Source organism: Notamacropus eugenii, chromosome 3, assembly GCF_028372415.1.
Source record: "Notamacropus eugenii isolate mMacEug1 chromosome 3, mMacEug1.pri_v2, whole genome shotgun sequence".
NCBI lineage: Eukaryota > Metazoa > Chordata > Mammalia > Diprotodontia > Macropodidae > Notamacropus > Notamacropus eugenii.
This window is the reverse complement of record NC_092874.1, coordinates 66,801,262-66,824,344: the sequence shown is the minus strand read 5'-3', so window position 1 is coordinate 66,824,344 and position 23,083 is coordinate 66,801,262. Positions and strand designations below refer to the sequence as shown.

The window sequence follows — 23,083 nt, the reverse complement described above, 5'->3', positions numbered from 1 at the left end:
GAATGGAGTCTCCCAACATACCAAAATCCACCAGCTTAACTCCGCCTTCAGTGGTCAAGAGGATGTTATTTCCTTTCACATCCCTGTGGATAGTATTGTTGTTGTGCAAATGCTGCAGACCCTGGAGAGAAATATTTAGGGTTTTTGTTGTCCTAGTGTTTCAATTAATATAAGATATTAATCCTATCTCTGGAGAATGAATTTGTTTTTCAAATACACTGGGACAGGCTTACCATGTTCCAAGTTCCAAGAAATAGTTCACTTAAAATGCATAACTTTCAGTTTTAACTAGATAAATTCCCTTATCAAGATCATCCAATCATCCAATCAGGTTAAAGCCAGAAGGGACAATAAGGACCATAAAGTCCAGCTCTCTCATTTTATACATAAGGAAACTGAATCTCAGAGAGTCACACAGCTAATTCAAGCAGGATTCAAATTCAGGTCCTTTCAGACTCCAAATTCAGTAACTCTCTCCATTCAACCTCTCTTCTTTTGTTCTCTCTAATTTATTTCCCCAAAATGTAATTACTAATCTTGTTGGAAAGATCTTATGTAAACTTAATGGCAAAACAGAGATAAAAAGTACCAATATGTTCTAGAAAATTAATCATTAAAAAGATAAAATTAAATGGATGTTCATCTTTGATTATCATAAACAGTTGCAAATTTATTTCCCTAAGATCAGCCAAGTTTTCATTTCATGGTCAATAGCTTTAAAATGTACAGGTTTTTAATTTGGAAATATTCCCTATCCAAATGTGGCAGAGAATTTAAGGCAATCTAAAAGACCTAGAACTATTAGCTACGTATCATCCAAAAGAGGGCAATTGGATGGCACAGTGCTGCTGGCCCTGAAGTCAAGAAGACCTGAGTTAAAATTGGACCTTGGATACTTACTAGCTGTGTGACCCTGGGCAAGTCACTTAACTTTGTGTGTCTTAGTTCCCTCATTTATAAATGAGCTGAAGAAGGAAAAGACAAACCATTCCTTTCTCTTTGCCAAGAAAACCACAAATGGGGTCATGAAGAGTCAGACATGACTGAAACAATTGAATAACAAATGAAAAAAAAACCCACAATTACATAATTCTAACATCTTCAAATAGACAAATATTTTTATGCAGGAAAGTTCTAGAAAAAACATGTTATTCTGGAGAGGGAGAATAATATAATGGAATGAATGCTGAATTTAGCATCAGAAGTTCATTGGAGTCCTGATTCTACCATTTATCTAAATCCTTTGTGCCTCGGTTTCCTCATATATAAAGTGGAGATATTAACATCTGCACTATATACCTCACAGGATTGCTGAGGAAGGTGCTTTGTAAACCATAAAATACCAAAAAAATCTCACCTTTATAGATGTCAGCTAAATATATAAAGTTGGTGCTACTGACCTACCACCATTAGATTACTTAAGGTAGAGTCTTTGAATTTTGTATAATGGAATTATATTCTCTTGCTTCTTCCTCACAGGCTGTGACCATTCAATAGCTAACTAACTCACTGAAAATCTCTTCATTAGCATTATCCTAACTGAAAGCAATACTCAGATGCTGACATACAGTTTATGACCTTCTGAGTTACTCACAACATCATGGAGATGGTGGATAGGCTTCGATTCTTAAGTTGTCTTGGATACCTCCTCATACATACTATGGCCCCAGGGGTATCTTATATAGCACCATTATATATCTTATATATCACCATTATATATCTTATATATCACCATTATATATCTTATATATCACCATTATATATCTTATATACCACCATTATATATCTTATATACCACCATTATATATCTTATATACCACCATTATATATCTTATATACCACCATTATATATCTTTTATACCACCATTATATATCTTATATACCACCTCTTATATAATGTTATCTGATTCCAAATATATGCGTGGAGAAAAGTTCAGCATTTAGACTGGGTTCAAAATCTCACTGTGCTGCCATATCTCCTCAAGTGGTACAAAGAGTCAGGGGAATGAGAAGAGGCAATAGCAGCAGGAACTGTCCTTGACAAAACCCAAGGTTTGTACTTGAGAGATGGAGAGGGGATTTCTAGTGGAAAAGAACAGCTCCCTCATATAATGAATATTTCATAGGCTCATAAGACCAGAGATCTGTAATTGGAAGGCACCTTATAGGACCTCTAGTCCAACTCCCTCTCCATTAGATTTTTAGTTCTCTGCAGGCAGGAACTGTTTTTTCCTCTATTTGTACTTCCAGTGCTTATCATAGTGCCTATGCACAGTGTTCAGTCATTTTTCAGTTGTGTCTGATTCTCCATGACCCCATTTTCTTGGCAAAGATACTAGAATGGTTTGTCCTTTCCTTTTCTAGCTAATTTTACAGATGAGGAAACTGAGTCAAACAGGGTTAAGTGACTTGGCCAGGGTCTGAATTTGAATCCAGGAAGATCAGTCTTTCTGACTTCATGCTGAGCGCTTTATCCACTGTGCCACCTAGCTGCCCCAGTGCACAGAGCAAGCATTTAATTGACAAAATTGCTTATTGTCTTGATCTGAGATAAGTAGTAGGATCAGGATTTAAACCTCATTCCTCTGACTCCAGATCCAGTATAATTTCTACTGCATCATGCTGTATCATTATTATATTATTATACATATTATTATATGTACCATGTTTCTAACATTCAGTTTTGTGTAAATGAATTCATAATTTATTTAAACTAATTCACTTAATTTTATTAATCATTACATTTATTTAAACTAATTTATACTTAAATGAGTGATATACAAAAACTTCTTAGGCACCATTATCCTTACCATTAGTGCTTCATGTAAAATATAGGCAATTATAAGTTCGCTCATTCTTTCTCCTCTCTTCAAAAGTCCTTTCACAAGATCAGTCACTGATCCTCCATTGCACAGCTACCAAAAAAAGAAGGCCCACTAACAGTTAGAGGTTGAAATTAAAAGGAGGAATGATGTCACTCAGTTTTTATGTAAGATTCTGCTGAACAATAAAAAGGTGACTTTTCCATTTGCTAAAATTGCTTTCAAATACTATCTGATTTTTTAAAAAGTTGCTACAGAAAAGAAATGGGAAAAAATTGAAAAGAGCAACCTATACTTGTATGCAATTTCAGTGTATTACAAGAACATAGGCTTTGGAACTGTCACTTAGAGATATGAATGTGTTTTTAAGGATACTCTCTAGAAGCACTGGCCAACTTCTTAAAGTCTAGGATAAGGACTATGACTCCACAAATCATTCCTACAGTTTCAGGGTCTGAAATTTAAACTCATCATTGATTTCAGATTTTATAATTGAGTTCAACATAACATATGAATTTATTGCACAAATGACAGTATATTTTATCACTTTAAAAATCAGCTTCTTTCAACTTTAACCAAAGCTTGAAGACAAGGAAAGATTACAAATAGCATTTTTAAGAAACATACATCAAAATAAAAAATTCACAAAATATTTACCACTGTTATTGTCATCTTATTTCTATGCCATTAATTGTCATGGAGGAAAAAAGCATGAATCTTAGAATTCAGAGACCCCACAGTACAACTGGATTTTCATCTACTCAAGATTTCATCCAAATCATGCAAGAAAACTTGGAGTTCCATTGGGTTATCAAAGTACCTTACTTTATCCTTGGTCTGAAACTCAAGCCTCTCCATGATCTGGCTCAAATCTACTACTTTAATCTACAAAATCCCTAGCCTTTCTTGTTCTCCTTTGCATTCTCTATCATGCCAGTTCAGTTACTGTCCCTCAAACATGTCCCATGCTTACTCAACTCTGTATCTCTGTCCATGTTATTCCCTGTATCTAGAATGTTGTTGAGTCATTTCAGTCATGTCTGAATCTTCATGACCCCATTTGGGGTCTTCTTGGCAAAGATACTGGAGTGGTTTGCCATTTCCTTTTCCTTCTAGGAAACTTTCTTGATACACTCAGGTACAAATGATTCCTCCCTTTCCTAACTTCCTAGAACTATGTATTCAACTCATGCAGTTGCCATGTGATTGAAGTAAGCATTTATTAAGTGCTTACTGTATGTTACAAGCATACACATTACCACTAGATTATAAACTTTGGGAGGCAGGTGTTCATTTTTATTTAATCTTATGTTTCCTATGCTGCACAATATACATTGGAGGTACTAAAAAGTTTGTTGAATAAATCTTCAGGGCCTATGTTTCATAAGAACAATGAAGAGGGAAAGCAAACATAGGCCTAATCTTTCTACAAGATATTAGACAGTTCAGTTCTGACCTTTAGGGCAATTCAAACCAGAGCTGACAGTTTAATATTCATAAGGTACCCTCCTTCAGTTGGCAGTAGGATGTGCTGCCCTGAATTCCAAGATAAGCCTTTTTACACTGCTGCAGGAATATTAATGCCTTTTTAGCTGGGATGAAAAAGGAGTTACAAAAGTCTTAAGACTCTCAGAGAGATGTTGGAGGCCACAGATAAACCTAAAGGGGCCAAGAATTTCAAATCCCAGAAGGGGTCATAAAGCCTTTGTGTGAAATCTGTCTAGTGAGGGGGCTCTCACTACATCTTGAGGCAATTGATTCCATTTCCCAACAGCTTTCATTGTTAGAAAGTTCTTCCTTTTATCAAGCCCAAATTTGCCTCCCTTATTTCAAGTTTTGCCTTTTGCAGCCAAGTAGAAGAAATCAAACCCCCTTCCATATGGTTTCTTTTATATTCTTCTGCTTAACAAAGTCCTTCCTAAATGTGACATTCAGAACTGATCACAGTACTCCACATGTCATTTGAAAGGCATAGTATAGCTGCCCATCTCCTTAGTCCTAAACACTACATGGCTCCCTATGTAGCCCAAAATCACATTAATTTTCTTGGCCATCATATCATACTGCTGACACATAAAGGTTTTTAGCCAATGAAAATTCCCAGAGAATTTTCAAAGTGCTTTCTAGCTATATCTCCATCATCCTGTTTTTTGAAAATGATTTTTTTGATTCATCTATAACTTTACATTACTTTAACTTCACTTTTACTTAACTTTACTGAGCTTATTCAATTCAGCTCAGCATTCTAACCTGTCGAGATCTATTTGACCCTATTATTCACTGTATTAACTATCCTTCGTAGATCTGTTATCTGTGAATTTGGTAACTACATCAACTCTGTCTTTGTCCAAGTCATTGGAAAAAACTCTTAAACAGCACAGAGTCAAGTACAGATTTATAGTAGGGACTTTATCTTTTCAAAGTGACGATGGACAATTAATGACTGTTCTTTGGTCTAGCCACTCAACCAGTTCTGAATCCAGCTATCATACTATTGTCAAGGTCATATCTCTTAATCTTGTCCACCAGATCAGTGTAAAGGAACTTGTTAAATACTCAGCCAAATTCTAGATAAACTGTATCTACAGAATTCTCCTGATCTATCACTTTAGTAACACTATCAAGAAAAAGAAAAGAGGTTTATCTGGTTTGCCTTTCTTTCAAAGATCACATTGACAGAAACTAAAATTCACATCCATTGGTTATTTCAGTATTTTGGGATATAATTCACCTGGTGACAAACTCATTGAGACCAGGCTTTTTTTTTTTTTTTTTTACTGTCTTCTTACTTAGGTATCAACACTTAATTAGCTATTTGTTCTTTCTCAGTCTTGGGACTGGAAAGGTAGTTGGGAATCAGATTGTAAAGGGATTTAAATGTCAGGGTCAGGATGAATTTTATATTTTTATCCTAGAGGCAAACAGGAGTCACTGGACATATTCTAAGTAGAGGAAAGACATGCTCAGATCTATGCTTTAGAAATAATTTGGCAGGAGAGAAATAAAAGCAAGACCAATTTGCAGGCTATTGCAAAATTCCAGGTGACAGGTAATGAGGACCTGAACTTGGAGGATGACCATGGGAGTGAACAAAAGCAGCTGATGATATATAGTAGGGACATAAAAATATAAGACTTGATTTATTTTGAGGAAAAGGGAGAGGAAAGAGTCAAGGATGGCTCAGATGACACACCTAGTAAAAGTATAGTGCTTCCCTTGATACGAATTGGGAAGTTTGGAGGAGGATGGGTTACATTAAGATTGAAATGCCCATGGGATATCCAGGCAGATATGTCCATAAGATACTTGGTCATGCAGGGCTAGACTTCCAGAGATTAGAACTGATTATATAGTCGACTGCATAAAGGTTATATTTGAACCTAAAGGCACTTAGGAGAACACCAAGACAGAGAGAGTAAAAAAAAAAAAGACGCCCTCAGGTCAGAGCCGAATGGTAGAGTAGAAACAGGGACTTGCTATGGCTATCCCCCAAATTCATCAAAAACCTGTAACAAATGAATCTAAACAAATTCTAGAATAGCAGAAGCCACAAAATAACAAACTAAAGCAAATTTCCAGCCCAAGACAATCTTGAAGGTTGACAGGAAGGGTCTGTTGCACCAGGCAGGGAGTGGAGTGCAGTTTGGTATGGGCCACTCAGGGATAGAGCCAGAGCAGGCCTTAGGGGGACTGAATCACTAGTGGCTACTGTGGATTCCAGACTTCTCAACCCAGAAACCCTAAAGACACTTTTAAAGTCAGTGGGAAGGATCTCTCACCTGGCTGAGAGGCAGCCCTAGATCTGCCTGGCCTCAGCCCCAGGGTGGTAGCAGCCACTGCTAAAGCAGAAGCTGCTTCTAGAACCCTCCACTTAACAAAGCTCAAAAATCAAGTAATTGGCTGGGAAAATGAGCAAACAGGGGGAAAAGAAAAAGACTACAGAGTCTTACTTTCTTGGTGAAGGGTATTTTTTTACATCATTGATGATGAGGAAGATCAAAACATACAACCAGAAACTCCTGCATCCAAAACCTTTAAGAAAAATATGAATTGGTCTCAGGACATGGAAGAGCTCAAAAAGGATTTTGAAAATCAAATAAGTAGAGGAAAAACTAGGAAGAGAAATGAGAGTGATACAAGAAAACACTGAAAAATGAGTCAACAGCTTGCTAAAGGAAATCCCAAAAAATGCTGAAGAAAATAACACCTTTAAAATTAGACTAACTCAAATGGCAAAAGAGGTCCCAAAAGTCAATAAGAAGAATGCCTTAAAAAGCAGAATGGGCCAAACGGAAAAAGAGATCCAGAAGCTCATTGAAGAAAATAATTCTTTAAAAATTAGAATGGAGCAAATGGAAACAAATGACTTCATGAGAAATCAAGAAATTATAAAACAAAACCAAAAGAATGAAAGATAGAAGACAATGTGAAGTATCTCATTGGAAAAACAAAAGACTTGGAAAATGGATCCAGGAGAGATAATTTAAAAATTATGGGACTACATGAAAACCATGATTAGAAAAAGAGGCCAGACATCATCTTTCAAGAAATTTTCAAGAAAAGCTGCCCTGATATTCTAGAACCAGAGAATAAAACAGAAATGGAAAGAACTCAATGATTACCTCCTGAAAGAGATCCTGAAAGGAAAACTCCTGGGAATTTTGCAGCCAAATTCCAGACTTCCTAGGTCAAGGAGAAAATATTATTAGAAGTCATAAAGAAACAATTCAAGTATTGTGGAAGCACAATTAGGATAACACTACACTAAGGAATCAGAGGGCTTGGAATATGATATTCCATAAGTCGAAGGAGCTAAGCTTAAAACCAAGAATCACCTACCCAGCAAAGCTGAGTATAATACTTCAGGGGAAAAATGGAACTTCAGTGAAAAAGAAGACTTACAAGTATTCTTGTTGAAAAGACCACAGCTGAATAGAAAATTTGACTTTCAAATACAAGAATTAAGAGAAGCATGAAAAGCTAAACAGGAAAGAGAAACCATAAGAGAATTATTAAAGTGGAACTGTTTACATTTCTACATGAAAAGATGATATTTGTAACTCATGAGATCTTTCTCAGTATTAGGATAGTTGGAGGGAATATATATGTATATATATACATGTATATGGAAATATATATACATATATATATGGAATATATACATATATACGGAGAGAGAGGGGGAGGAGGAAGGGAGGGAGGGAGAGGTCACAGGGTGAGCTGAATATGAAGGGATGATATTTACAAAAGAAAATTGAGGGTTGAGAGGATTATACTAGGAGAAAGAGAGAAGTAGAATGTAGTAAATCATCTCAAATAAGAGAGGCAAGAAAAAGATTTTACAATGGAAGAGAAGAAGGGGAAGGTGAGAAGGAATGAGTGAGCCCTCCTTTCATAGGATTTGGCTTCAGGAGGGAATAACATACACACTCAATTGGGTATGGAAGTTTATCTTATTCTACAGGAAAGCAGGGGGTGAGGGGGGAATAATAGAAGGGATGACAGATTGGGGGGAAGGAATAATCAGAAGCAAACACTTTGGTAGAGGAACAGGTCGAAGGAGAGAACTGAATAAATGGAGAGTGGGACAGGATGGAGGGAAATACACATCACTGCTGTGGAGGTGTTTTTCATGCCCACACATGTATAAGCTTTATTGAACTGCTTACCTTCTCAATGAGAGTGGGTGGGAAGGGGAGAAGGGAAAGAATGTGGAACTCAAAGCTTTAAAAGTGGGTAAGGGAAAGATGGGGAGAAAATCTGAAATTCAAAATTTTGTGGGAGTGAATGTTGAGAACTGAAAATAGATAGTTATATGGAAAAAATAAAACTTAAGCTGATTTTGAAAATGAATCCATAAAGTTTAAAAAAAGACCCCCAATGGAGCTCCAGGGGACATCTCCAATTAGTAGATGGGAACAGCATTGTGCTGATGATGCAACAAGAGAAAGTGAGATAGAGTGAGCAGAAAGATGAGGAAAAATCAAAAGAAAAGAAAGTGTCAGAGAGTACCCAAGAGGAGAGGTTAGTTCATGCTGTCAAGTACTGCAGAAGGATGGAGAAAGATGAAGACTGAAACAAAGAGCATTGAATTTAGCTTTTAAAGAGATTTTTGGTAATCTCAGACAGAGCTGTTTCAATCCAATGGTGGCATCAGAAGTCAGACTATAAGGGACAGAAATGTGAATACAAGGTGAAGAAATTGAAGCAACAAGAGAAAATGAACCTTATTGCGTCTGTGACTATGAAAAGGAGGAAAAAAGTAGGAAGAGACTCTGATGGGATAATAGGGTCAAGATAAGTTGTTGATAGTTTTTTTAAGGATTAGGGAGTCCTAGATATATTTGTAGATGGTGGAGAGGGGTCCAGTGAATAAGAAGAAATTGAAGATGAAGGAAAAAGAGGGAATGATTGATGGAGTAATTACCTGGAGGAGACAGAAGATGATGGGATCAAGAACAAAAGTTTGGAAGTCTTTTTTTTGTAGTTCAGTTTTATAATTCCTAACATTAGGAACATAGGCATTTTTTTCTATTTTTCAACTCCTTCACATTTGGTTGGTATAACATTAGTTTAGAAGTAAAACAGACTATTAGAAAAAGAAAATGGGGCACCAATGTAAAGAATAAAAACTGAGAAAGAATAAGATGGCTGAGCCTATCTCTATGTTATGACCTTGGGAGAACTAGGATAACATTGCTTAAAGATGAGTTGGAAGGCACTGTATAATTTCCAATCCAATTTTATTTTTTTATGGAAGCAGCTCTTGTTTATTTGTGACAAGTTGGTGTCAGGTAAAAGCCAAATGACATGAGTTTCTATTTATTCCATCTAGCGAATTTCAGGCTTTGCTTAATCTGCTGATTTGTCAGTCAATGGTATTTAAGAGATATTTAAGATGCCTGCTGTTGCTAAATCTCAGAGGTACAAACAAGGTGCCTCAGAAGCCTTCTAATCCAGCCTGAAGTTGATCCAGAAACTCGTCTTTTAAGCTAATCTTGCAAATTTGTGAAAAGGGTTTAAAACTATAACAAAGAAGAATATAAGATGAACACAATATAATACAAGGTGTCCCAAAAGTCTCAGGTCAGTTTTATGCTTTTGTAGCTGATGAATCTTATCATAACGAAATCTAAGGAACTATTCAAATTATTTTGGTCATAGAGGCATATGCCACATAAAGTTTCACCAGCTAATGTTTCACACTAACCAAACCTCAATGTAATATGGCTAAACCATATGAAACATCATCTAGCCAATCAATTAATGACAATTTACAAAGTGCCTATACTACGCTAAGCACTGGGGAAAACAGTCCTTCCCCTTAATAACCTTACATTCTATTGGTCCAATGGTCCATTTATATCACTGTTCTTTTAGAATTAACTCTTTCCAACAGTGTTGTTTCATCAAGCATTCTGTTTTCAAGGAACCAATTATTACTATAGGTGGGATTTGTCTTGAACTTTCTACCCAGTATTGGTTGAAATTAGTAAGCTATTAATCATGGCTTAGAAATTTTGTCATGCAGATTTTTCATTGTAGTGGTATTTATAGCAAAAAAAAAAATAGATCTGTGATGCTTAAAAATATACTGAAATGGTTCTGAAAATAAAGAAGCACTTGGGGGGGAAGCATTTCCAGGAAAGATAGACTTTGAAAGAAGAAAATATGATGGATTGTGAAGGGGCATTTTGTCCTTTTGTCCCAGAGAGACAAAGTATCCTTTAGACAAAGTGTACTCAGACTTTAAGGAAAGAAAGCTTTTGCAAAAGGAGGAAAAAGAATAGAAGAAATCCAGGGAATAGGACGAATTATCAAGAATGGAGTGGCCATAAATCTCAAGTTTCTAGGCACCAAGTCCCTAGCTACTTCTGCACCTGGGGTGAGAATTGTAACTATGTGAGGAAAGTACATTTTATAACCCTAACCAGACAGTAAATTAAACTGAGACCATTACCATATTTACATGTAAACTCACTGGAGTTTTTAAAAATTAGCAGCAATCACAGGAAAGGCTTAGCAAATTCAATTTAACAAATATTTCTTAATCATTTACTATGAAACAGGTACTATTCTAATCCCTGAGAATACAGAGACAAAAGTGACAGAGTCCCTGCTCTCCAGGAGTTTCTATCCTATTGGAATATGAAAGAATGTAAGGCAAACCTAGAATGTGGAGATTTACCTACATTTCCCATGTATGATATATTTTAGTACTTCTGTTGCCACTGATGTAGGAAGTAGCATAAGAATGAAACTGAACAATTGGTATGCAGCAAACTCCAGGCTATCACATGTACTGAAATGTGAGTTGTTCTCTCTCATTAGGAGGATGAATGCAAGTCATGCCAGAAAGTACCATGAAAGAAAGTTGAGGCAGCATTGCACAGCACACAGTGGAAGGACCTGAGTTCCAGTCTTGCCTTTGATGCTTACCTATATGAACTTAGGTAATCTTCTTGACCTCCCTGGGCCTTAGTTTCTTTCACTGTATAATAAGAAAGTTGGACTAGGTCTGAGGTCCCTTCCAGCTCAAGTTATATAATCCTAGGAACACAACTGTGTGAGAAAGCTGGAACTTAAGGAAGATGCTGATGGTGGGGTAGTTTGGCAGAGAAGGCCATTCCACCACTGGAAGCAAAGCAAAGTTCTGCTGCTGCTGAGCATTTCACGTGAGGACAGGGATAATGAACCCTGACTTCCTTTGTAAACTCTGTATTTCATTTCTCACATTTAAAAACATTATTCTGAAAAGGGCTTCATAGGCTTCACTAGGCTCAGGGGTCCAAGGTTAAGAGCCCTTGGATTATATGGTCTCAACATAACTTCCAGCTTTAATTCTATGAACCTACAAATAGAATGGAACTTTGCCTGTGTACTTCAGGGAATGAGACCAAGGCCAAATGGTCAGAAGTATGGAGGCTAAGAGAAGAAGGAATTGAGCTATGCAACTAAGCAGCTCATCCTTGAAGCTACCAGACAGAGTCCTGTGGAACCAAGACATGCATGACAGTTATTCAATATCTCAACAAAGTTCCTAAATATTTAAGGGATGTGGGAAAGTAGCCAAGACAGGAAGGGAGCCTAGACACACAAACTGGAGAAATCAGCAATCATAACAAGTCAAGAAAATGGTGCAGCCACCCATTTTTTTCAGATATAAATACATAGATCCTTTATTCAGGTTCCACTCAACCCCTCCTTGGGGAGTAAAGCTGACTCAGGGATCTTCACAGCCATGGTAGTGGATTGCTACTGTTGCCACAGTATACCACACTGGAAATGCTTCCAGGACAGGCACAGCAGCCAGGCTAAATCAGCAGAGGCTTGTTGCTAGAAGGTTGGCCATTGGTTGATATATTTTTTGATTACAACAACTCACGAAGACCAGCTACTTTCTACTTCAGTGGCATCAGTGGTAATGAACTATATTATATGTGGGAGAGATCTGAAAATCTCATCACTCTCTTTTTATGTTTTCCTTGCATTCTTTCACATTTCTATAGAATGGAAACTTAAGAGGGGGTGTAATTTGAAGGTGAAGATCATCCCTGTATCCTGCACCATGTGTGCACATGCACATGTATGCGTGTGTGCATACACGTGCACAAGCAAAAGAAAGTTTAAAAAGTCATTTACACAAGACTTTTTAAATCTTAAAGTTTTTTTTCATAACCTTGCGAGGGAGAATCTCAGAAAATAATGAAAAATGTAGCAATGCGAAATGCAATAATAATCCACCAAGAAAAACATCATACACTCTCAGAATAGGATTTACTATGAAATAAACTTGGAATATCTAGGTGGTGCAGTGGTTAGAGCTCTGAGTCTGGAAGATTCATATTCCTGAGTTCAAATCTGACCTTGGACATTTGCTAGTTGTGTGACCCTGGGCAACTCAATCTTGGTTGACTCATTTTCCTCATCTGTAAAATAAGCTAGAAAAAGGAAATGGCAAACCACTCCAGTATCTCACCAGGAAAACCCAAAATAGGATCATGAAGAGACTAATATTAATCGCAGTTATCACTAGCAATATTTTTTAGGAAAAAGTACAAAACCTAAATGCATCAGCAAATACAAATATAGAGATGGAAACAAACAAAAAGCAAAATGTTTTAAGTGTATATTCACTGTCAGGAGACATTTAAGAACTATTAATTCCCCAATATGGCTTTCAGTTATCTAGGTCAATTAAGACAGCAATTTCCTCCATCTACTTTGCAGTTAGTTTTATATTCTTCTAATTATATTAGCTAAGCAGCTTGTGTAAGAAATACAGCACAATCATAATAGACATTTTACTGAAGATGGTATGACTGCCATCTTGTTTTCTACCTTAAAAATCTATATCTTTTCAGCAAGATCCATCAAGTGCCCCAAATGGAAAGCAGCCTTTTATAATGCTATATAAAACCATTATTAGGGGCTGACATGTTGAAAAAAGAAATTAGGAGCAAGACATCTTCCTTCTACTTACAGTTGACAGACAATTTGAATCTCTTAGAACAAGTATATTTCTAAGGACATTTGAAATTCTCAGTCATTCATTTAAGGTTAAGATCAATCCACACACAAGAATATTCAATAGAAATGCTATTTTATCTAAGAATCAGGAAAATAGTACTTTTCAGCGGATGCTACTTCTTTTGGATTTCATATATGGTCATAAATTCCTAAATTCTAGAAGGATATGGGAACTGCTTATACACAGGCAGAACTATGCTTTGATTTCACTCTCCCAGTGGTCAGTATTGCCCAAACTTGCAACAATTGCCCTAACCAAGAAGTACTAGTCCATTTATGAAGGTTTGCCTTATTGTGCTGTGTTCTACAAAATGACTAACTTTAGGTACAGGAAAAAATAGTTATAGGAAAAAGACAAAAAAGGAACCAGGAAGAAGTGGGAGTGGGTGAGGTATGATTAAATTCAAAATGTTTTTATTAAGTGTCTACTGTGTGCTGTCAAGGATCTTGCATTCTACTGGACCCGAGATTACTAAAACCTCAAAGGAACAAGGTGGATTACAATCTTGTTTCTTCTCTAGTCTCAACTGATTGTTCTGGTAAGAAAATAAGGCTTTATGTAAAAAAAAAAAAAAGTATAGCCCTGTAGTTTAAGAAAAAGTGCTCTGTTTCTTTTCTAATCATTTTATTGAATGTTCTGAGCATAAATATACTGATTGGCTAACATTTTGCTACTAAAAGGGAGATAGAGAATAGTAGAAAGGACAAAAGCTTTGTGTGTGTGTGTGTGTGTGTGTGTGTGTGTGTGTGTGTGTGAAATACTCCTAGTGAAGGTCTTCCATAGACCTTTTGTTTTTTTAAAAAAGGCTTTTCTATTTTTATTTTTTTTCCAAATTCAATATATTTTATTTTTAGTTCCACATTCTCTTCTTTTCCCTCTGTCCCCCAAACATTGAGAGGGCAAGAAATACAAAACTCATTACAAATATGCATAGTTGTGCAAAACAAATTTCCACAATAGTTAGGTTCCTCTACCCTCTGTCCAAAACAAACAAAAGCAAGGAAAAAAAAGATAAAAAAATTTGCTTCCATCTTTTCCCAAAACATTGTTGATCTGGAGATAGATATCATATTTCCTCATGAGTCCTTTGGAATTGTGGTTGGTAATTGTTTCTTGATCATAATTATGAAGTCCTTCAGAGTTAATTCTCTTTACAAGATTGCTGTTACTATGTACGTAGTTTTCCTGGTTCTGTTTACTTGACATCAGTTCATATAAGTCTTCCCAGGTTTTTCTGAAACCACTTTCTTCAATCTTTCTTTTTTTACAATTTTAAACTTAAATATTGAAACTTAAATATACAACAAGAAAAGAAAAAGAAACATTATAAACTTAAATATTAAAACAAATACAAAATAAGAAAAGAAAAAAAGGCATGTGCACAGCAGAATGTAAGGGAGGATTTCAAAATATATAGCAATAAATTTCCATTTCAAGAAAGCCTATGTAGTAAATATTATATGTTGTGTTAAGAACTGTTGATCTTTTCTTTACTTCCCTGTAAGTTTTCTTTTGTTCTCTGCTGTGTACATTTTACTTTGTTCTTTTTTCCCCCTTCCCCACCAGAAGGTTACAATTGAGTATGGATATATTTATATACAGATGTATTCACATACACACACACACATTTTCCCTAAAGAATTCTACTCCTGATTTTTGTTCTGTTTGTATCTCTTATTTCCTATCCCTCCTCACTTCTTTACTTCACTTCTACCCACTACCTTGCCCTTCTATTACTTAACCTATTTCCCCCAAAGACCCCTCCCTTATTCTCTTATTTCCATAAATTTAAACATCATTCTATATCCCTCTTTAACCTATTCCCTTACCCTCCCCTCTAGAGATCCCTCCCTGATCCTCTCCCCACTCCCTATCTCTTTAGCATTTTATTTCTTTCTAAATTTAAAAGGCTTCTATTTTCTTCTAGATATACATGTATTCTTCCCTCGAATCCATTCCCAATGAAAGTAGTTTTCCGGAACTAATAGTCCTCCTCCCCTATCTAATTCCTCTGTGTCAGTTTTTCCTCTCATACCTAATTTGTATGAGATAATTACTCATTTTAGCTGTTTCTAAACAATTTTACTTTTTAAAGTCATATCATACTCATATCTACCCTAATCTTTCTTATGAACTCCTTAATTACTACTAATAATCTTAGACATACATTTTACATACATAAAAGGAAAACATTTTGTCCTTATTGTGTCCCTTGTAATTACTCTTTGGTATATACCTTATTGTATGTCAAATCTTTTATTAAGTTCAGTTGTTTTTTAAAACAAAGTCTTGAAAGTCTGACAATTCCTTAAGGGTCCATTTTTTTCATTCAGGATCATGCTTATTTTTGCTGGGTATGATATTTTTGGCTGGAACCTCAGTTCTTTTGTGCCTCAATGTATAGTGTTCCAAGACTTGCAGTCTTTTAATGTCACCATTGCTAGGTCTTGGGTGATTCTAATTGTGGTACTGCCATATTTAATTTTTTTCTTGTTGCTTATAATATTTTATCCTTGAGCTAGGGGCTTCAGAATTTGATTATAATATGCCTGTGGATTTTTCTCAGAGGATCTCTTTGAAGTATGATCAGTGGACTTCTTCTCTTTCTACCTTCCCCTTTTGTTCTACTGTTTCATGAAAATTTTATTTAATTATTTGTATTGTTGTGTCAAGATTCTTTGCTTGATCATGGCTTTCAGGTAGTTTGATTGTTCTTATTTTTTCTCTTGATCTGTTCTCCAGATCAGCTGTTTTTCTTATGAGATGTTTCATAATCTTCTACTTTTTCCATTGTATTTTGTTTTATTATTTCTTGATCTCTTATAACTTTGCTGGCTTTCCTTTGCCCAATTCTGATTTTTAAAGAGTCTTTGCTTCCTTAAGATTCTGGATCTCCTTTTCTATATGGTTGATTTTCTTTTCATGATCTTATTTTTCTTGGATTGTTCTTAATTTTTTTTAGTTTTTCCTCAATCTCATTTGATTTTTTAAAGTCTTTTTAAAAGTTCTTCTATGAATTCCTTTTTGGACAGGTGACCATTTGACACCACTCTTTGGGGTAGAAGAGAGTTTCTTTGTTTTAATATCCTCCTCTGAAGACAAACCCCAGTCTGTTCTGTTCCCATAGTAACTCTCTATGGTTGAATTCTTTCTCCTTTGCCTGTGTATCTTTTTTTTTTAATTTGCAGGAGCTCAGTTTTTATAATCACTTCTAGTCCTGGGATATGAGGGATGGTGCCTCTGGTTTCAGATCCTCCTTCAGATATCTACTCTGGCTTGGAACTGGGACTAAGATCTCAAACCTCTTGCAAGTGCCCACAACCAGTAGCATCTTCACCTCACTGCATCTGAACTCACCTGTGTGCTTGTCCCCCCACCCCCAGCCATGTCTTTGCGGCACACTTGGGTCTGGCATTCCTTGTCAGTAGAGGTTCCTTCAATCTTCCACAGCTCAGATGCCCAACTCTCCTCACTGTCCCAGGGGTAAAAGTTCCTGTGACTGGGGTCAAGGCAGCCTCTCAACACAGCTAACCCCATGGCTTGTTGCCTGTTTTTTAAGTGGTCCTAGCCTGGAGGTATTTACTCTTCACAGGGGCTAAATCTCTTCCTGGGGACTTTTCTTCATATCTTCTCCTATTGTCTCAGAAGGACCACTGTTCTGCCCCTACACTTATTTATTTTTTTACAACACTGTGTTTGCTCTGAGGTACCATTTTATCTCTTTGTAGGGGAAAATCTTGAGAACTTGAAATTTTATGACCTGCTCTGCCATATTCCCCAAATCCTCGCCTCTATTATTTCTTATAGCCCAGTAATGTTCCATCATATTCATATACTATAACTTGTTCTGCTCTGCCCCAATTGATAAGCATCCTCTAAGTTTCCAATTCTTTGTGATCATAAAAAACCCCTGCAATAAATATTTTTGTATACGTGGATCCTTTTCCTCTTTATTTGATTTCTTTGGAGCATAGACCTATTGCTGGGTCAAAGAGTATGCATATTTTAGTAGTTTTTTGGGCAAAATTCTAATTGCTTTCCAGAATTGTTGGACTAGTTCACCAAGGATGCATTAGTGTATCTCTTTTCCTATACTCCCTTCAGCATTTGTCATTTCCCTTTTTTTTGTCATCTTAGTCAATATGATGGAGGTAAAATAGTACTTCAGAGTTGTTTTAATGTGCAATTCTCTAATTATTAGAGGTTTGGGACATTTTTATATAGCTATTGATAGTTTTCATTTCTTCTTCTAAAAACTACCTAGTCAATTTGGAAATGGATGTTATTTTCATAAATTTTACTCAGTTCCCTATATACTTGAGAAATGAGACCTTCAGGCACCCTTCTTTCCTTCTTCTTTTGTATTGATTGCATTGATATTTTTGAGCTTTTGTTTCTCTGAATGAATTTTTTTTAGCACTACAAGATAATTCTTTAGTAGTCTGGTATGGCTCTGAATAAGTAAATTAATTTAGGTAGTATTTTCATTTTTACTATATTGGCTCAACCTACTCATGAGCAATTAATATTTTCCAATTATTTATATTTGTATTTGTGTGAAGAACTTTTTGTAACTCTAGTACTTTACCCTGTTGGTAGTTATTTTCAATGCAATTTATCATTTTATCTCTTCCTGCTGGGTTTTGTTGGTAATACAGAGAAATGCTAATGATTTATGTGGGTTTATTTTGTAGCATGCAACTTTGCTGAAGTTAATTGTTTTGATTACTTTTTAGTTGATTCTCTAGGTTTCTATAAAGAAACCAATATATCATCTGCAAAAAGTGGTAGTTTTGTTTCCTCATTGCCCATGCTTATTACTTCAACTTCTTTCTCTCATCTCATTGCTGTAGTTAAGATTTTCAGTACAATACTGAAGTAATGGGGATAATAGACATCTTTGATTCACCCCTGATCATTTCAGAAAGGCTTCTAGTCCCTTCCATCCCCAATACAGACAATTCTTGCTCTTGAATCTTGATAGATACTACCTATCATTTTAAGGTCCATTTATTCCTATGCTTTCTAGTATTTTTTTAAAATTTTCTAATGTTTATTTTTAGTTTTCAATACTCATTTCCATAAAACTTAGAGTTACAAATTTTCTCCCCATCTCTCCCCTCCCTCCACCCCATAACACCTTGCATTCTGATTACCCTTTCCCTCAACATGCCCTTCCTTCTATTAGCCCTCCCTTCCCTTATCCTCTTCTTCTCTCTTTTTTTTTATAGGGCAAGATAGATTTCTGTACCCGATTACTGTATTTTTTTTTCCCAGTTATATGCAAAAATAATTCTCAACATTTATTCCTAATACTTTGAATTCCCAATTCTCTCCCTTACTGCCTCCCCAACCAACCCCACTGAGAAGGCAAGCAATTCAATATAGGCTGTATCAGCGTAATTTTGCAAAAGACTTCCATAATAGTCATGTTGTGTAAGACTAACTATATTTCCCTCCATCCTATCCTGCTGCCCATTTATTCTATTCTCTTTTGACCTTGTCCCTTCCCAAAAGTATTTACTTCTGATTACTCCCTTCTCCCATTTGTCCTCTCTTCTATCATCCCTCTCACTCCACTTGTCCCCTTCTCCCTTAGTGCAAGATATACTTTCATACCAAACTAAGTGAGCATGTCATTCCCTCCTTAAGCCAAATGTGAAGACAGTAAGTTTCCCTTTTTTCTCTCACCTCCTCCCTTCTCTTCTCCACTGAAAAAGTGATATTTTACCCCATTCCATTTCTCCATTTCTCCTCCCAATACATTCCTCTCTCACCCCTCAATTTCATTTTTTAAAGTATCATCCCTTCTTATTCAACTCATCCTGTGCTCTGTGTGTGTGTATGTATGTATGTGTGTGTGTGTGTGTATGTGTGTGTTTAATCCCTCCAACTACCCAAATACGGAGAAAAGTGTCAAGAGTTACAAATATTATCTTTCCATGTAGGAATGTAAACAGTTCAACTTTAGAAAGTCCTTTATGATTTCTCTTTCCTGTTTACCTTTTCATGCTTCTCTTGATTCTTGTGTTTGAAAGTCAAATTTTCTATTCAGTTCTGATCTTTTCATCAAGAATGCTTGAAAGTTCTCCATTTCATTGAATGACCATTTTTTCCCTTGAAGTATTATACTCAGTTTTGCTGAGTAGGTGATTCTTGGTTTTAATCCTAGTTCCTTTGGCTTCTGGAATACCATATTCCATGCCCTTCAATCCCTTATAGTAAAAGCTGCTAGATCTTGTGCTATCCTGATTGTATTTCCACAATACTCTAATTGTTTCTTTTCAGATGCTTGCAATATTTTCTCCTTGACCTGGGAACTCTGGAATTTGGCCACAATATTCCCAGGAGTTTCTCTTTGTGGATCTCTTTCAGGAGGTGATTGGTAGATTATTTCAATATTTATTTTATCCTCTGGTTCTAGAATATAAGGGCAGTTTTCCTTGATAATTTCATGAAAGATGATGTCTAGGCTCTTTTTTTGATCATGGCTTTCAGGTAGTCCCATAATTTTTAAATTGTCTCTCCTGGATCTACTTTCCAGGTCAGTTGTTTTTCCAATGAGATATTTCACTTTATTTTCTATTTTTCCATTCTTTTGGTCTTGTTTTGTAATTTCTTGGTTTCTCATAAAGTCATTAGCTTCTATCTGCTCCATTCTAATTTTTAAAGAACTATTTTCTTCAGTGACTTTTTGAACCTCCTTTCCCATTTAACTAATTCTGCTCTTTAAAGCATTCTTCTCCTCATTGACTTTTTGGACCTCTTTTTTCCAATTGAATTAGCCTGTTTTTTAAAGGTGTTATTCTCTCCAGGATTTTTTTAGGTCTCCTTTAGCAAACTGTTGACTCACTTTTCATGATTTTCTTGCATCACTCTCATTTTTCTTCCCAATTTTTCCTCCAGCTCTCTTACTTGATTTTCAAAATTCTTTTTGAGTTCTTCCATTGCATATTTATTTTGGAGGTTTTGGACATGGAAGCCTTGACTTCCTCTGATGATATGCTTTGTTTTTCTTCATCTGAAAGGATGGGAGAAAATACCTGTTCACCAAGAAAGTAACCCTCCATAGTCTTATTGTTTCTCCCTTTCTTGGGTATTTTCCCAGCCAGTTACTTGACTTTTGAGTCTTTTGTCAAGAGTAAGGTATATTCTGGGGACCTGTAAGTTCTCAGTTCCTCCAAGGTGGCACAATGAAGGCAGAGGAGTTTTCTCCTCTTCTGATTTGTACACTGGTCTGACAGAAACCAAAAGCTTTTTTGTCTAGGATCTGCAATTGGAATTCCCTCACCACAACCACCTTCAGCTCCACTGCGAGTGCTCCTGTTCACCCCTGGGTGGAGCTCAGAGCTGAGAATCAGATCAGTGGCTCAATTCCCCCAGGAGCTCTAGGTTGAGTGCTCCAAAAATGGCAGCTGCTCCTGCAATGCCTGCTGCCTGAGGTCTAGAATGAGCTCCCCTCTCCTGGGTGAAGGAGTTGTCCCACTGACTTTTCAGGCTGTCTGTGGCATTTGTGGGTTGAGCAATCTGGGAACTGCTGCCAGAGGTGCCCTTAAGCCTGTTCTGGGTTCTGTCCCTGCTGTACTCTGCTGGTCTGGTCTGTGTGCTGCATGCTGGGTTTAGTGTTTGTTTGTTAGTTTGTTTTTTTTTTTTAACAGGAATGGATGTTACATTTTTCAAAAGCTTTTTAATCTGTCTATTGAAATATCCATATTTTTGCTTTTTTTGTTATTGATATAATCAATTGTGTTTATATATTTCCTAATATTTAACCAACCTCACATTCCTGGTATATAAATCTAGCCTTATCATAGTATATGAAATTTGCTATATACTGCTGTATTATCCTTGCTAGAATTTTATTTAATTATTTGCATAAATATTTATTAGGGAAATTGATCTAGTTTTTGTTCTCTTGTTTTGACTGTGGATTTAGGTATCAAGATGATATATAGATTATAGAAGGAATTTGGTACCATTCTTTCTTTGCTAATTGTTTTTTCTTTTTTATAAATTTATTATCTATTTACTTTTAAAAACTTTTAAAAAATTGAATACCAAATTCTCTGTCTCAGCCCTTTCCCCTCCCTTACACTGAAAAGGCAGACAAAACAAAATTAATTATACAAGTGAAATCACACAAAACATATTTTCATATTAGCCATATCATAAAAGAAGAAAGCAAGAAAATTATACTTAAATTTGTACTCAGAATTCATCAGTTTTCTCTCTGGAGGTAGAGAGCATTTTTCATCATGAGTTCTTTGGAATTGTCTTGAAACACTGTATTGATCAGAGCAGTCAAATCTTTTACAGCTGATAGTCATTACAACATTTCTCTTACTGTGCACAATGATTTCCCAGTTATTCACAGTTCACTTTGCCTCAGCTCATATAGGCCTTACCATTTTCTCCCCTGAATCCACATCCCTCTTGTCATTTCTTATAGTACAAAAGTACTCCATCACAGTAATATACCACAACTTGTTCAGTCATTCTCTAATTAATGAACATCCTCTCAATTTTGAATTCATTGCCACCACCAAAAAGAGCTGCTATAAATAGTTTTGTACATATAGGTCCTTTTCCTTTAATCTCTTTGGAGTCCAAATCTCATAGTGGTATTACTGAGTCAAAGGGCATGCACAATTTTATAAACCTTTGGGCAAATTTTCAAATTATTCTCTAGAATGGTTGGACCAGTTCACAACTCCACCAATAATGTATTAGTGCACCTATTTTCTCTCATCCTGCTTCAGCACTCGTCATTTCTTATAGATGTAAAGTGGTGCTTCAGAGTTATTTTAACTTGTATTTTTCTATTTCATAGTGAATTAGAGCATTTTTCCATATGACTATAGGTATCTTTGATTTCTTCTTTTGTAAACTGCCTGTTTTTTGGAGAATGGCTCTTATTTATAAACTTGATGCAATTCCCTAAATATTTGAGAAATCAGGCCTGTTCCAGAAAAACTTGCTGCAGATTTTTTTTGAAACTGCTTCCTTGTCCATGGTACCTTTTAGCAAAATGTAGTTTCTCTGGTTATCTCTTTTAATTAGGCCTATTTTTTGCTTTTATTTTGTCTGAGATCATTAGTGATACCCCTGGCTTATTTTTTTACTTTAGCTAAAGCATAACAGATTCTGCTCCAGCCCCCATTTTAACTCTCTGTATGTATATTACTCTTTTGTGTATTTACTGTAAACTACAGATCATTGGATTCTGGTTTCTAATCTACTTTGCTATCCTCTTCCATTTTATGGGTAAATTATTCATATTCACATTCACACATGATTATTAACCGTATGTTTCTCTCAATCCTATTTTCTTATCTTATCCTTCTCTTTTTTTACTGTCTCCTCACAAAAAGTCTCTTTTACTCATGACCTCTGTCTTCCTTTATCTACTCTTCTTATTTCCCACTCCCTTCTTTCTCTGAACTCCCTTCCTTTCTAAGTATGATGAACTTCTGCACTCAGCTGTGTATATTTACGTGTACTTTTCCCTCCCTAAACCAGTTCAAGGATAAGAGATGATATATGTGGTTTGAGTGTTGTTCTCTCAGTTAAGAATGAGGTTCAAGTGTTATTACTCCCCCTAATACTGCCATACATTGTTTAAACTCTTCCCTGTGTGCCCCATTTATGTGGGGTAATTTCCCTATTCTTCCTCTCCCTTCCCTCCTCTCCCAATGCATTCCTCTTCCTTTCCTCTTACAACATCCAGCTG

The 23,083-nt window shown here is 36.0% G+C and overlaps 1 protein-coding gene across 1 annotated transcript in view; it reads right to left on the bottom strand.

Annotated features, from left to right (window-relative positions):
• The window catches only part of MYO3A (myosin IIIA), a 247,917-nt gene that overhangs the window by 198,215 nt on the left and 26,619 nt on the right, over positions 1-23,083 (bottom strand). The window contains exons 4-5 of the mRNA XM_072651758.1: positions 2,811-2,915; positions 22-121 (exon numbers count right to left, since the gene is read on the bottom strand). Of these exons, the coding sequence (XP_072507859.1) occupies positions 22-121; positions 2,811-2,915 (205 nt within the window). The remainder of the gene's footprint in view (positions 1-21; positions 122-2,810; positions 2,916-23,083) is intronic.